The sequence below is a fragment of the Melanostigma gelatinosum genome (genome assembly GCF_949748355.1).
Source record: "Melanostigma gelatinosum genome assembly, chromosome: 3".
In the NCBI taxonomy this organism is placed as follows: domain Eukaryota; kingdom Metazoa; phylum Chordata; class Actinopteri; order Perciformes; family Zoarcidae; genus Melanostigma; species Melanostigma gelatinosum.
The window spans coordinates 4,862,493-4,876,878 of record NC_136636.1 but is presented as its reverse complement, the minus strand read 5'-3'; the positions used below and the strand labels follow the sequence as shown (position 1 = coordinate 4,876,878).

At 43.3% G+C, this 14,386-nt stretch overlaps 2 protein-coding genes across 2 annotated transcripts; one reads left to right on the top strand and one right to left on the bottom strand.

Annotated features, from left to right (window-relative positions):
* Positions 1-30: 30 nt before the first annotated feature.
* Positions 31-7,487, bottom strand: nfs1 (NFS1 cysteine desulfurase). The gene is made up of 13 exons (XM_079265397.1): positions 7,185-7,487; positions 6,788-6,864; positions 6,546-6,662; positions 6,364-6,447; positions 5,609-5,761; positions 5,439-5,532; positions 4,911-5,045; positions 2,709-2,866; positions 2,535-2,640; positions 2,286-2,367; positions 1,824-1,907; positions 1,578-1,667; positions 31-1,281 (listed from the first exon to the last, which is right to left on the bottom strand). Exons 1-13 carry the CDS (start codon positions 7,288-7,290, stop codon positions 1,218-1,220), a joined length of 1,350 nt encoding a protein of 449 aa, XP_079121523.1. The 5' UTR covers positions 7,291-7,487; the 3' UTR covers positions 31-1,217.
* A 2,537-nt stretch (positions 7,488-10,024) lies between these two features.
* cUnh6orf89 (chromosome Un C6orf89 homolog) lies at positions 10,025-14,264 on the top strand. The gene is made up of 8 exons (XM_079296947.1): positions 10,025-10,165; positions 10,797-11,066; positions 11,570-11,735; positions 11,814-11,962; positions 12,106-12,257; positions 12,414-12,549; positions 13,229-13,352; positions 13,569-14,264. Exons 2-8 carry the CDS (start codon positions 10,878-10,880, stop codon positions 13,649-13,651), a joined length of 999 nt encoding a protein of 332 aa, XP_079153073.1. The 5' UTR covers positions 10,025-10,165; positions 10,797-10,877; the 3' UTR covers positions 13,652-14,264.
* The last annotated feature ends 122 nt before the right edge of the window (positions 14,265-14,386 follow it).

Below are 14,386 nucleotides of genomic sequence, written 5' to 3'. Positions count from 1 at the left end.
AAAAAAGGAAACTAAAATTAAGTTCATTGCATAAACAGGAAGCAGCACTTTATTGGATTATAATGATTATATATATCATGAAGAGTAACAGTAGATGGAGTCTAACAAATGTGATGGAACATCCAGGAACACAATACTTTGAAAACCCAGTTCTCAACAGAATATTTCAGATTCTCGTCAACAACCTCAGTAACACGATGGTCTCAGTTAGAACGTGAGGCCGGACCTCATCTGTTGTTTACCGTTGTGGTCAAATCAAGTGTAGTCTTGTAGTACGTTCCAGATTTTAACAAAAATAATCAAAGTACTGCAGATGCTAAGACTGTGAACACTGCTGATGAACTGACATGATGCTGTGGTTTACTGAATACTGAAACCTGATGAAGAGGAAGCAAAACTGAGAGGAGAGTGTATCACATGTGACCAGAGCAGGAGACAATCTGTGTATCACCAGCTGAAAGATTCTGACTCAAAGACGTATTGGGAATGTTAACTGGGTCACGTTAATGTGGTGCAGAAGTTCAGATCAAAACCCATCAACAACAGTCCAGTACGCCCCAATCAATCACTGGAAAAATTGAGTCGTCATCATTCCTACAGGATCCTGAGAGGCAAATGAAGTGACGAGTGATAAAGAGCAGTAGCGACATGACGATAGATCAGTAGATTTACAGCCTTAACTTTTAATATCTGAGCATTGATCCTATAAATAGCTTCTTATTTTATTCTAGTTGTGTGATTATGTCTTTCCCCTTGCTGTAAACTACTTTTTACTGCATCAGCAATATATATATATATTTCCCTGCAGGTTTCACAGTTTCATCTCATATCATCAAAGTACTTCATGGTGTTGTATGTGACAGGCTGCACTTAAGAGATCCTGTTTCATGTGACCGTGTTCAGAGCTGGATTAGTGAACCCAGAGATAACGGAAAGTGAAGCCAGGTAAACCCAAATAAAGACAAAGATGAACCGACTCTGTGATGCAGGACCGCGGGGTCACAGAACGACGTACAACAACCTCCGCTCAACAATCTCCTGACAGAACAACAAGGGGAGCTTCTACGGAGACACGGAGCAGCAGTTAAAAACAGACTTCAAGTCAGACAGGAAGTTTGTGCGTGTTTGTGTACAGGAAGGTAAAGCTAGTACATTCCCAGAGTTCCCTGGGAACGTATCGTCGTCATCATCGTCGTCAGCCAGGAAGTGGGAGGAGTCTAGTGCTGCGTCCACTTGATGCTCTTCAGATCGATGCCTTCTTGAACCATCTCCCACAGAGGACTGGGAGAGAGATAGAGAGCGAGACAGAGAGGTTATTGGACAGTTCCCATAACTCTTTTATCATTTATAACACATTAGACAATATTGCCATTGACGGATAAAGTGACGCACCAGTTTAATTCTGATTTGTACAACTTGGGTCTTATTTTCATGGCTTAGTCTGTTACCATGTCTATCAATACTGACAATATTTTACCCACTAAGTAAATATCTGAGATCTGGGAACAAATCACGAACAGAAATCACAGACAACGATATCGAAATAAGATCTGAATTATGGGTCCAGCTGAACTCACCTCATCTCTCTGAGCCGGGTGACCTGCGTGATACATTTCTCTGCTGTGTAGTCCACCTCTGCTTCTGTGGTAAACCTGCCAATACCAAACCTAACACACACACACACACACAGGTTTACTTTAACCTACATGTGATGCAGAGAATCATCTCCAGCTGCTGATGTTCAGACAGATGTTTCAGTCAGTGTTTCAAGTTAAACTTGATGATAATCAACGGGGTTAAAGTGAGGATGTCAGTGCTTGTACCTGATGGACGAGTGAGCGAGGTCTTCATCTGTTCCGATCGCTCGGAGGACGTACGACGGCTCCAGAGACGCTGACGTACACGCACTGTGTGCACACAAACCAACACTCATTCATCTTTTATACACAAGAAAATACATCAAAATACACTCTATGCATCCCTGAGGTCTAACAAACACGCTGAGAGGAAATTCATTCCTCATCAATCATTTGCAAAGAGAGTTATTCAAATATTTAAACTGTGCATTGTTTACATGTTTGCTAACTTGCAGTCAGTGCAATGTGGAATAACAGGCGGCAGGAATGTGAACCATGCTGTCTGCACTAATACATGTGCATCCACATGAACTGTTAAATTAACATAAATAAACATAGTTTGACTAAACAGCTTGAGTCATCAGGAGCACCGGCTCCAGATAAAACTTCAGGCCTGTTTTACATTTTCAACACAAGTGTGTGTCTGACCTCCCAGATGACAGAGCGACATCCTTCAGCGCCATCAACAGACTCTCTCCCTCCACATAAGCAAAGGACAAGTTGACACATCCTGAAAAGCACACAAACACTCAGATGAGTCCATCTGCCTCGTCTACTGTCGTAAAATGTATTTGACACACAACACAGACCGCCAACAGAAACCTCTTACATGAAACATGTGACAGTGGTGTGTTTGTTTATGCACTTCTGTGTGTGTGTGTGTGTGTGTGTGTGTACCAGCGTAGCGTTGTTCTGCATCTCCGTTCATGATGACGTCAGGAAGCTCAGACGTGAGCTTATGGACCAGACGATTAGCCAGCATGGACACTCTGTGATGATCATACTGCGCACACACACACGATGTTTGGATGTTTGTTGACTCTCAGGATGTTTGGATGCGTTCGTTTTTACCTCCATCTCCTGCTGTGCAATGCTGCAGGCGGCTCCCAGCCCAACAGCCAGCGGGGTGGGGACGGTGCCGGAGCGCAGCCCCCTCTCCTGCCCGCCACCGCTCTGCAGCGGCTCCATGCGCACTCGGGGCCGGCGACGCACGTACAAAGCACCCACACCTGTATATACACACACACACACACCTCCATGTGACAGTGTACAAACTGTGGGACTGATGTTGAGTTTCATTGGGTCTTCTATCATTATACTACTCCATCAAAGCAACGGTTTCCTTGCAAATGAAGCAAACACATTTCCTCTTGACTTCCGTGAAAACATATTCAGTCTCCCAATGTTTCTGAAATGTTCGGCGCTGACTCACTGCGCCATGTTTTACCGAATCTACTAAGGTGAATGCGTTCATCGCGTTGTAATCAGTGCAGGTCGAATAGTTGTTCAAATGGTTCCAACTAAGAAGAGCAATGTAGTGCAATATATTAAAAATGTGCTCAAGACATATTCGAGTCTATTTTTTTAATTCATCATTTAGGGGGATCTATTGGCAGAAATGGAACATGAATGTTTTCTTTAGTATCACCTGAAAGTAATAATCGTTGTGTTTTTGTTACCTTAGAACAGGGATTCCCAAAGTGGGGTGCGCGCACCCCTGGGGGTGCGCGAGCTGCCTCTAGGGGGTGCGCGAGAGGAAAAGTGTAATGGCGGTCTGATGGTGTAATAATATTAAATATAAAAAGAAAATGTAATTTTAATTTAAAAACTGTCAGGTGGGACATCTGAAGCTATCAGTCGTAAAAGAGGAGAGGGACAGAGAGAGAGAGAGGAATCGGAGGCGAGGGGAACGGAGAGGTGCGTTATTGGGGACAGACCGGGAGAAGAAATCGAGCCAGAGTCAGAGGAAGATGAGACGGCGCAGACTGGGAAAAAAGAGGAAATATGATGAAAAGTATCTGGGTTTCACTTGGATTGGCAACGCAGATTCCCCAAAGCCACAGTGCGTGGTGTGCAGTGAGGTTCTGGCTAACAGTCTGAAGCTCTTATTTACGTCGCCACCTGAACACCAAGCATGCCAGTGCAAGTCAAAAGCCCCTTACATATTTTAATATCGAAATTGGAGGAGTTACAAAACAGCCAAAACAACTGCAGTCTCATTCATTTGTTGGGTCTATAAATTACGCACTACGGCTTCATATCTGGTTACAGAATAGCGAGAAAGGGGCTACCGCACACAATCGCCGAAGACGTGAGCTCACCAGCTGCCAGAGAGATGGTGGAATGTATGATTGGAGAGAAAGAAGCAAAAAAGTTGGACATGATCCCGGTGTCCAACAACACTGTGTCGCGCCGCATCGATGCTTTGTCCGAAGACATCCTGGCTTCATTAGTCGCTCATTAATTGTAAATTAAATGTGATAATCTGCCTCTGAGCCTGTGCGTGTGTCCTCGCGATCCTGATTGCTCTTTAAAAGTGACGCCTTGTGTCACTGAAAGTTATTGAAACTTTGTTGCAGTGTTTCAGGGCGTTTTCACACCTTCAGTTCGTTTGCTTTGTTCTGATTCAGGGATTAATATGATACAATGTTGCAGTTTGTGTTCACACTGCAACATTTAACAGCGGACTAAATATTGTAAACAAATGCCACGCGCGAGCAAACTGTTCTCTCATTGGTCCGATTCGTATGCGGCTATGAAGGCGTAAAAGGCTCTGTTGCTTCTTTTTTTTTTTTTTATTAAGGGGGGGGGGGGGGGGCGGGGGCGGGGGTGCGCGAACCCGTTCGGGATGTAGAAGGGGGTGCGCGGCCTAAAAAGTTTGGGAACCGCTGCCTTAGAATAAACTGTTTATATCTACATACAGAGTGAGTCCTCTTCACCATGTTGTGCCGCCATGTTTCTACAGTGGCCCAGAACGGACAAACCACACACTGGCTCTATGGAATCTGTTGGTTGCAATCTGCAACCTCACCGCTAGATGACGCCAAATCCTAAACACTGGCTCTTAAAGCTGCTTTCTTCACTTTTAAATGCTATTTCAGCTTTCAGTATTTGTATTTCAATTGCAACTTCAACTGTTTCAGGTTCTATTTCACGTTTCTTTTGGAAAACAAGTCAACAGCCACGTCTGTGAAACGTGTTGCTTATGAACTGCCTCATCTTGTGTCATGAGCTAACAGTTTAGATAGCATCTACACTGATGCTACGGCTAACCTTTAGGTCCGTAGAGCTTGTGGCCGCTGATGGACATCAGATCAACCTTCCAGTCTGTGACGTTGACGGGAATCTTTCCGACAGCCTGAGCGGCGTCAGTGTGGAAGAAGACTCCTTTAGAGCGACAAATCTGACCTGTGGACAGCAAGAGTAAAGATCAATCAATAGCTTTGATCAGAACACTACATCAGTGACTACAGTGGTCAAGGTGGTCTGCTTTATGCATGAAACACTGTGTACATGGTTCAGAAATCAGCAGCCTGTTGCACCAGCTAAACGAAACTTCTCTCTTAAGTTCGGGTGCAAAGTCTCACTGAACGATACGGTAAAACTAGTTTGTTTGATACTGAAGCTTTGTCCATGTTTGGTTGCACAAAGCATCAAGAATAGGTGAGATAACAACAGTGACGTTGAGTGGTGAAACCGTCAGCTACAATACAATAATGTAATATAATATAACAGACACATTACTAGTAACGGGCAGATGAAATTGTAACATTATAACAAAAATCATGATGCAATGTTTACCAATCTCCTTGATGGGCTGCTTGACTCCGATCTCGTTGTTGATGGTCATCACCGACAACAGAGAGGTGTCAGGACGGATCGAGGCCTCCAACAACTGAACACACACAGTTTTAATACACACAATGACTTCTGATCTGAATGTGTTCACACTATAGGTTCGCCGTGCATACCTCCAGGTCCACCAGTCCATTGGGCTGGACCGGCAGGTAGGTGATACTGAATCCTTCGGACTCCAGAACTCGACACGAGTCCAGCACACACTTGTGCTCCGTCTGCGTGGTGATCACGTGCCGCTTCTTGGTCTGGTAGAACCGGGCAACGCCCTGCAGGAGAGACGGGGTCACTACTGAGATCACAGAACTGGGTTCTAACTCCGTGATGTGGTTTATTTTTCTGTAGTTTCTCCTGTTCTCACTGGGTTCTCCTTCTGTTCTTCGTGTGTTCCGAAGCAACTTGGTCGTTTTTAGTTTTTCAGTCAATCCAGTCTCGCCAAAACATCACTTTGTTTCTTTCTCCTGAGTTCTGTTGTTGTCATTTTAAACTTTAACTCAAGTAAGATACTCTGAGGCCTCCTGACTGTGCTCATTGTGTGCTGCCGGTGTTATTGTCCGGATCTGGAAACGGAACTTCTGCATTAAAAAAAAGAAGCCTATAATATTTTGAGAGATATTGTGGTAAAAGTCCTGTTTTCTGTCAGCAATATTGCATGTTAATAGAGTCACAGTAAGTTGGTATTTTACTAAATGAACACTGGAAGCTATCTAACCAGGAAACTAAAGTAAATGTAAGAGGTAAATAAACAGCAAAGAGAAAACAGAGAGAAGATCGGCCGGTTGTTGGGACTGATTAGCTCCAGCCTGCCTGGCTAGCATATTAACAGTGAGAGGAAGAGGAGGTGTGATGAAGAGGAGGAGCAGCGTGAGACCTTGACAGCCATGTTGTTGGACTCGGTGGCTCCGCTGGTGAAGATGATCTCTCTGGGATCTGCTCCAATCAGATCAGCCACCTGCTGCTCAGAGAGCGCGAGAGCGAGACACAACACACAGTCAGTGGCTCTCTCTCAGATTTAATGAAATGAGTTGACATTTAAAAACCATGTGTCTCTACCTTCCTGGCCACCTCCATGGCGCGCTCGCTCTCCCAGCCGTAGGCGTGTGTTTTGGAGTGAGGGTTACCGTAGTAATTCACGTGGTAGGGCAACATGGCGTCCAGCACCCGGGGGTCCTACACACACACACACACATACATACATACATACATACATACATACATACATAGGTGTAAGTGTAAATGTAAATATGCAAGAACGTGTCTGACATCAGCTGGTAAACATGGATGGTAACGGTTACCATGGGCGTGGTGGCCTGGAAGTCCATGTAGAGGGGGCGGGGCTCATCTTTCTCCAGTTCATGGTTCTTTATCAACTCTGCAGCAAAAACAACAACAGAAAGACCGTCAGCTGGTTTATAACTTTATTTATTAAGTGTCAAATTAGCTGACAATTAGTTTGCTGTCACTCTACTGTTGTTATTAATAATAATAACTTTATTTATTAAGTGTAATTAGTTTTAATGACCTCTTCTAATCTTACAAACGGTTCTTACGTCATAACTTTACGTCACTCTGGTTTATAGGTGTTGAGAAGTTTTCCGTCTCCGTGCTAAACTGCGTCACTTGAAGATTAGCTTGATGCTAACTGCTCCTGTGGCTCTAAATAATCCGACCACCAAATTCTGCTGTTGTTACCTTTGTGCTGAGAGCTAGCGGCTCTTCCGTCAGAGCCCAGCCAGAGAGGAAGCCTCGACATCGGCCTCAGCAGCCGGGAAGAGACGGTCATGCCAGGGGAAAGCATCTCTGGACGTCTGGTTTTCAACTGACGCTGTGACCTCCAATAACAACAACAGTGTTCACCGGTTTAAACCACTTTAACCTGCTGATTCCTGTGGAAGAAAATAAAGAAGAGAACTCCCTATTAATGTATGAATGTTACTATTGAGTTTGAGGTTTGGTTTGAGAAACGCTGCCGCCTGTAAATTGGATCCAGGTTATAGAACCACTGTCAAGTTATCATGCTAACGAGGAAGAGTTCCGGTGATGACTTTCAAAATAAAATATTTCAATTAAATAGATTAGATTACATCGGTACTTTATTAATTCATTAATGTTATATTTTTTGCTGGTGAAGCATTTTTAGGTAAAGGTAAAGCAAAGCAATAAAAATAGTAAAAAAAAAAAACATTACATAAAAAAATGCACAATATATACAATATAATAGAATAATGTTAAATTAACTAACTAAACAACAGTGCAAAGATTTAACAAACAAACAACAACAGTGTAACGGTGTTATAGTCGTGTGAATGATTTGGCCAAAAGTGATTTATTGTCAAGGTGTATTAATGAGTCTCAACGTTTTCTTTCACGAACATTAAACAAATATAAATGTTTTATCTATTTTTCTGTTAAAAAAATATTTTTAGGTTAATACTAAAAAGTAATAAAAGTTTTGTAAACACAATTTTTTTTTACTTATTCTATTTTATTTAGTTTTTCTGTGGCCTCTCAAGCAGCATTTCCTGTGTCTCTCTGCAACTTGACGCAACGCGGTGTCGCTGCTGTTTCGTTGTTGCACAAGAAACGGAAACAGGGGGCGGGACTTCCTTTGACCAGACTGAGCTCTCATTGGTCGATATGTGTTGTTTTGGGCAGAACCCTTTAAAGGGCTCTGGCTTTGGGCAGATTCTGGTATCTTCCTGATTGGTTAGAGCTGGGAGTTTATGAAACGTGGGTTCAGCGTGGGTTCCTTATAAATCATTGTGTTCTGTTGACTTAACATTAACTTGTTCTTTAATCCAATCCAACACTTAATCCCTCAATCTCCCTGTAGATGTGAGAATGTGCACCTCACTTAAACGTAATCATCTTTTACACCTCGACACCTTTACTGTATTTTAACCTCACTGAAAGTTATTGTTGTCACACTGTACATGTATTTCTTCTTGCTATCGCACACAATTAAAATGTATGAGTACAACTATCTTTTTAATGATTCAGATATACAGTGCGTGTTTTTGATTAGTTACACTGCTTTTCAATTGTATTATGTAACATGTCATGTGTTCCTCCACAAACTCACTCTATAATTCAGATGCAATTTATTTCAAACCAACTGTCAACCTTTGAAAACGTACATGTATCCAGTGAAGAAGAAGAAGTATATCAATAACTACTTATTGTATTTTATCAGCTTGGGTAGCTTGTGAATCTTCATCGATCATAATGCATGCTCATTTATTTGTTGATCATATTTTGTATTATTAATCAGAATCTGCAAAATAATACAATATATTAATTTGTATATAACATAGCACAAATAGTCATTTGCTTACTGCAGCTGCCCTTACAAAGTACGTAATGTTGGGTGCAGTTTGCATTAATTTTGGACAACCTAGTTCGTGATAACATTGCACCTTGAACTTTGACTTTCTTGCATATATAACTGCTGTGCAAAGGATTGTGGGTCAAAATAGCCAGAAAAACAGGCTGGCTTGCATTCTACAAAAAGCAACCTTATGTTATAGAACATCCTGGTACATACATACTATGTATTGGGACATACTAAATATTTTTCTGGCATACTTAATAGTATGGTAGTATGAATAATGGAGCGCACAGTTAATCTCTGCACCTACATTAAATTTAATGTTGCCATCTGCCATTATAACCCCAAAAGTAGAAGAAAACTGTAGCCGTGCATTTGTGAAAAAGGTCATCAATGTACTTTGCTGCTCCTCAGAACAGGAGTGGGAAGCAGGTAGAGCATCTCTTCACATATATAAAGGGCTCTCATGAGATGTGTCTTTGACTATATTTGCTTGTAGTTTACATGTCAGCAGCAGAATCAAACCTCAGGAGGTTCAATTCACAGCAGGAGATGAAAAACAGGCAAGAGAAAGTCTTTGGTGCACAGACTCTGTGTTTATATTTGCAGTCTCCAAAGGTCTTGGTGCAAGGTGTGCAGGTGCAGCAGTTTATATCCCAGTGAGAGGATCACAAATTAAGAAAAGAGTATCGGACCATTTATGAGAATATCTATTTGTCAATATGTTTGGCCCTGCAGTGGATCATTTAGAACTGATATTATAAATGAAATACTCCTTATAATGTACAGGATGGAGATTAAGGAAATGGCCAAATGCTTCCTTTGGGTTTTTTCCAGGTGGATATTATGGCCAAACACACTTTCAGCTTGTTGAGCATGCAGACCTACAAGCTGCGTTACTCAAATCTGAAGCCAAGGCATCCATTAGGACACTATCACAACCAGTAAGGCAGGAGTATTGGGATGATAATGAAACTGGAAGACAATTTATATTCCTAAGACACGTTTTTGCTGCAAGAAATAATGTATAACAACACAGCAGTTTTAAGGAGAAACGTATTAAGCGAAAAGAAACTACACAAAAAAAGTATTTCATTCATGTATTTAGTTATTTTCCAGCATAATCTCCTGCACATGCGCTCCAGTCCAGGTGGTGGCGGTAACGCGCCTCTTTGCCAACCGTCAAATGAAACACCAACGAAGAAGAAGAAAGAATTAGCATCTGCATCCGGGCTGTTTGTTTGTGGTAGCCATGCCCCTTAATTAGCAAGCCAGTTTATTTTACAAAATACATTTATTTTCGAAGTTAACGTGAGAAAGAAAAGACGGTGGATGTCCCTTTAAGGTGAGGCTTTCACGCTCGTATAGTTTTATTTTAAAGGACGTAAACTGTGAGTGTTGTTCAAAGCTAACAAGCTAACATGTCAGCGTACCAACTGTCAGTTAATCAGCTCTGTGGCATTTACAACCACATACATCGCCTGTAGTGATCGTGACATCGTTCTGTTGTAGGCGATGACTTTGTCGTGACATTGCATATGTCTGATTGTTTTAAACGCAGCAGCCGGACTGATTGCACGTAGTGTGCTACCCAGTGGTGGAATGTAACGTTAACTGTCGTGGAGTACATAACGTTGGTTTTAAAGGCTGGATTACAGTTGAGTGATGTAACTTTCTGAACTTACCAGACTGTTCGAGCTGTTATATTATTTTCCATTTCCCACTTTGTCATTATATCCACATTACTCATCAAGTGATTTTTAAAAGCACCAATGATCAACCCTAAAATCGTGACTTTTGATTTCTCCATATCGTCCAGCACTTCCTGTTTGTATGAGTGCCTCTTGCGTGATGCGTATTGTCTCCACACTAGAGAGAACCACGTTTAGATTGCATATAATAAAATAACATTACATGATAATCAAGCCTTATAAATCATGTAAGTTATGATCGCTAGCTGGTTTTTGACTTCATAGGCGACACCATGCTCCTGGAGACCGCAGCAGCCGAAGATCCACGCGTTTGACGGAGAGGCCGCCGCCACCACCGCTGTCATCATGGGAACGACAACGAGCGAGCCGTGCATCTACGACAAGCTGTCGGAGAGCATTGACATCCTCCGGCAGTCTGGCTACCGCTACGGCATGTCGGAGAGGGAGATCGAGAGGTTCATCAAGCAGGTGCTGGAGACCAACGAGCCCCGGAGAGAGCCGCCACAGTTCCCCATCCTGAGAGCCACCATTAAGGTAAATAGCACTGTGCCTTAATCACGTAAAAGTACATATGAGGATTTAGTTGCGTTTTATGCCTTTATTGTTGTTAAATTCTTCTTCAGGTTTTAGTTTTTTTTAGTGTACCCATATGAGACTTTGGTACGAAGTTCTTCTTTGTGTTTGCACTGTTGAAATACTCTTTGTAGTACTATTCATCCGCTGTAGCTAAGCAATACAACTGTACAGTGATTACCAACTAAAATGAGTGTTATTTTGGATGATCTGATTGGCTGCTGAAGCCTCACATTTGGCTCAAAATCGTGACAGGAAGCGATCATGTGACGGACAATATGGACAGGAGATGCCACTAGAGCTATGAGAAAACTGATACAGATCCAACTAGAAAATACAGATTTCTTTCTTGCTGTAAAATAAATCATTTGCCTGTTGTGTTGTACACGGAGCATACCGGTTTATTTATGCTTTGAGGTCGGACACAGCCGTCAGCGTCTGACGTCCCCTGTTTGTCTCTGCAGTTCGTGGTGGCAGTGGGCTTCCTGCTGGTGGTGGTGCTGGCCTTCACGTACCCTCAGAGCGGCCCCCAGCTGGGTCTGGTCAACCTGGGCTGTTACAACTGGTCGTCCCCCCTCAGCCACGTCCGCCTGCTGTCCCTGCCCATCGCCAAGAAGTACAACCTGCAAGGTCTGAAGCATGAACACACACAAACACAGTTTTTAATGAGGTATCTAAAGGGTTTGTTTACATGAGTGTGTGCTGCAGGTTTCCATGAATGGTGGAGTGCCGGCTCTCTCAGGCAGAATCTGGTCAACTGTTCGGCCTGTGCAGAGATCTCCTCGGTACTGGAGGTCCCGGAGAGCCTCAGAGGGACGGTGGCGCTACGGCGGGGGCCGCAGCTCGTTTTGCTCAAGGTCTTGACTTGAAAGTTTGAAATCTCTTCGCTCTGGGTTATTGTGATGAGCAGCAATGTGTGATAAATGCCCCCCCCCCCCCCCCCATCTAACCATTCCTGTTGTTATTGCTGGTTTCTCATTGCCCGTACTGGTCTCTGCAGGGTGGGGAGTCCCTCAGTGTGCAGCGGCAGCAGCTTGAGGAGCTTTACTTGGCCCATTCAGGCTCCATGTCCATTCTGCTGGAGGAGGGCGACGGTCTGCCGAACCATTATCTGGGCCTCCCTCAAGGACCCGCCAACTTCACTCTGCTCTGGTACATGTTTCTGTTCAAGGTGGAGGTCTTCACTGGTCCACTTCGGTTCTGAGGAACCCAGACCTGCATCACAATCACACTGGGACAATATTTCAGGAAAATCAGTAGTAGATGCAAAAGATGTATATAATGACTGGTGTTGTGTTGGTGGTGCAGGAGGTTCAGCTCTGGGACCAGGGAGAAGGTGTTGAGGTGGCTCTTCCCGAAGGCGGAGCTCTGCCCCCTGCTGGACAGCGCCGGGACCATCGTGCAGCGCTGCCTGGTCACCCACAGCACAAACTCCCAGAGTAAAGTGAGTTCAGACGTCTCCACACGGAGAGAGTAAGCAGCAATACAGAGTTAATGTTACTGAAAGTCAGATCGGGTATCAGCGAGTAACCGAGTCTATATACTGATCTGATAGCACTACACACCTCTGGTTCAACAGTCTCATGCAAACTGTTAATGCTACATTGTAAACAGAAACATCCATGTTGAAATCGGCAGGCGAGTTAGTTAGCTGTTAGCAGCAGGTGAGATCTATATATCTATATCTATATATATCTATCTATATCTATCTATATATATCTATCTATATCTATCTATATCTATCTATCTATATATAGATCTATATATATATCTATATATAGTTTTCACTGCAATATAAAATAGATATTAGTGATGGAATTATGACACAATTAAATTGTTTTGTTTTTAACGCACTGGTATCAGAATGGGGAAGGAAGGGGGCGGGTCAACGGTGGTATTTGACGACTAGTGAATGAGAGCTCTTTGCTGATGCTCCGAAACGTCCCAAACACAGCAAAAGAAAAAAGTCTCAGACACCAACACACACCTCTAGTAGGTTATGAGTGATGATTGAAAGGGATTTCTTTTTCAGGAAAATGTAAAACAATAACCCTTTAACAATCTATCGCTCTCCTCAGATGAACCCTCGGCTCTAACTCGTGCCTCGCTGTCCTGTGTTTCAGGGCGTCGGGGTGTTTGGCTGGCTGGTGGTGGGTGAGGGGCTTCCAACGGTTCGAGTTCTGCCCGTTCAACGCTGCCAGAAACACTGCAGCTCCTTCAACCTGTGGCTGATGCCCGGAGACATGGGTAACAACGGCTTCACCCGCTCTTAATCCACAAACGCATTTAACTCGACAAAGACAACTTCACAATGTGCAAATACACTTTGGTCTGGTTTCCACAGAATAGAAAAATATCTTTGGACTCCGTATCAAAGAGATTTTTATACAACTGAAAAACATCTCAATATATTCCCCAATAAGTAAAGTAAGTTGACGGTTGTTCTCTTTAAACCTCCTGTAGTCTACGCTGACACTCGGTACTGGCAGATGGAGCTGTTCCCGGGCCGAGGCCAGAACATCATCTGTGACGGATCGGCCTTTTGAACTTCAGGAGGAGAGTTCAGGACGTGCAGGTCGGCTGTGAATGTAGAATTTCGGAGCTTGCCGGCCTTTCTGTGGCCCCGCCCACTGATGCCTTACAACCCTCCGGCCTTTTTTTCTTTTTTCTGACGCTGCCGTCCGTCAGAAACGATCCTCCCAGCGCTCCTCAAACAACTGGAAACCAGTGCACACATGACTTCAGTTTGAAACAAAGGGATCTCCAGCAGGTTTCGAGGACTGAGAAATGAGTCGATTGACTTTGTTCTTGTGTAATTTAAACTCTGCAGCAGCTTCGATGTCCTGGATGTGCTGTGCTCGTGCCATAGCTTCAAGCAGATCTCTAGCAATTAAAAACTATTCATCAAACCTCCGGGTGTGTCTTTCAGAAGGTACCGGAACACTGTTGATTGTTCGGCCGGCTCCAGACCTCCGAGTCTCTGGGGTTGTGCTCATTTCCTCGTTCAAAAGAAAGTAGTCGATCAGAGGCTTCGTAGGCGAGATTAAATATAGGGACAAACGCAGTGAAATGTTTGCAGCTTTACAGGTTTATTTAAGTCGACTTCAAGGAATAACAAGTCTTACTTTTCTTCAATCCACATGTCAAACTTTAAAGTTCAGCTCCCTTCCAAACAGAAAACAGCTGACATGATATGAGGCTGAAGAGATACAAGCAGAAGTTCACGAGGTGCAAAGTCTTCTTGCATTTAATCAACTTATGAACCAAACTATATTTAGAGC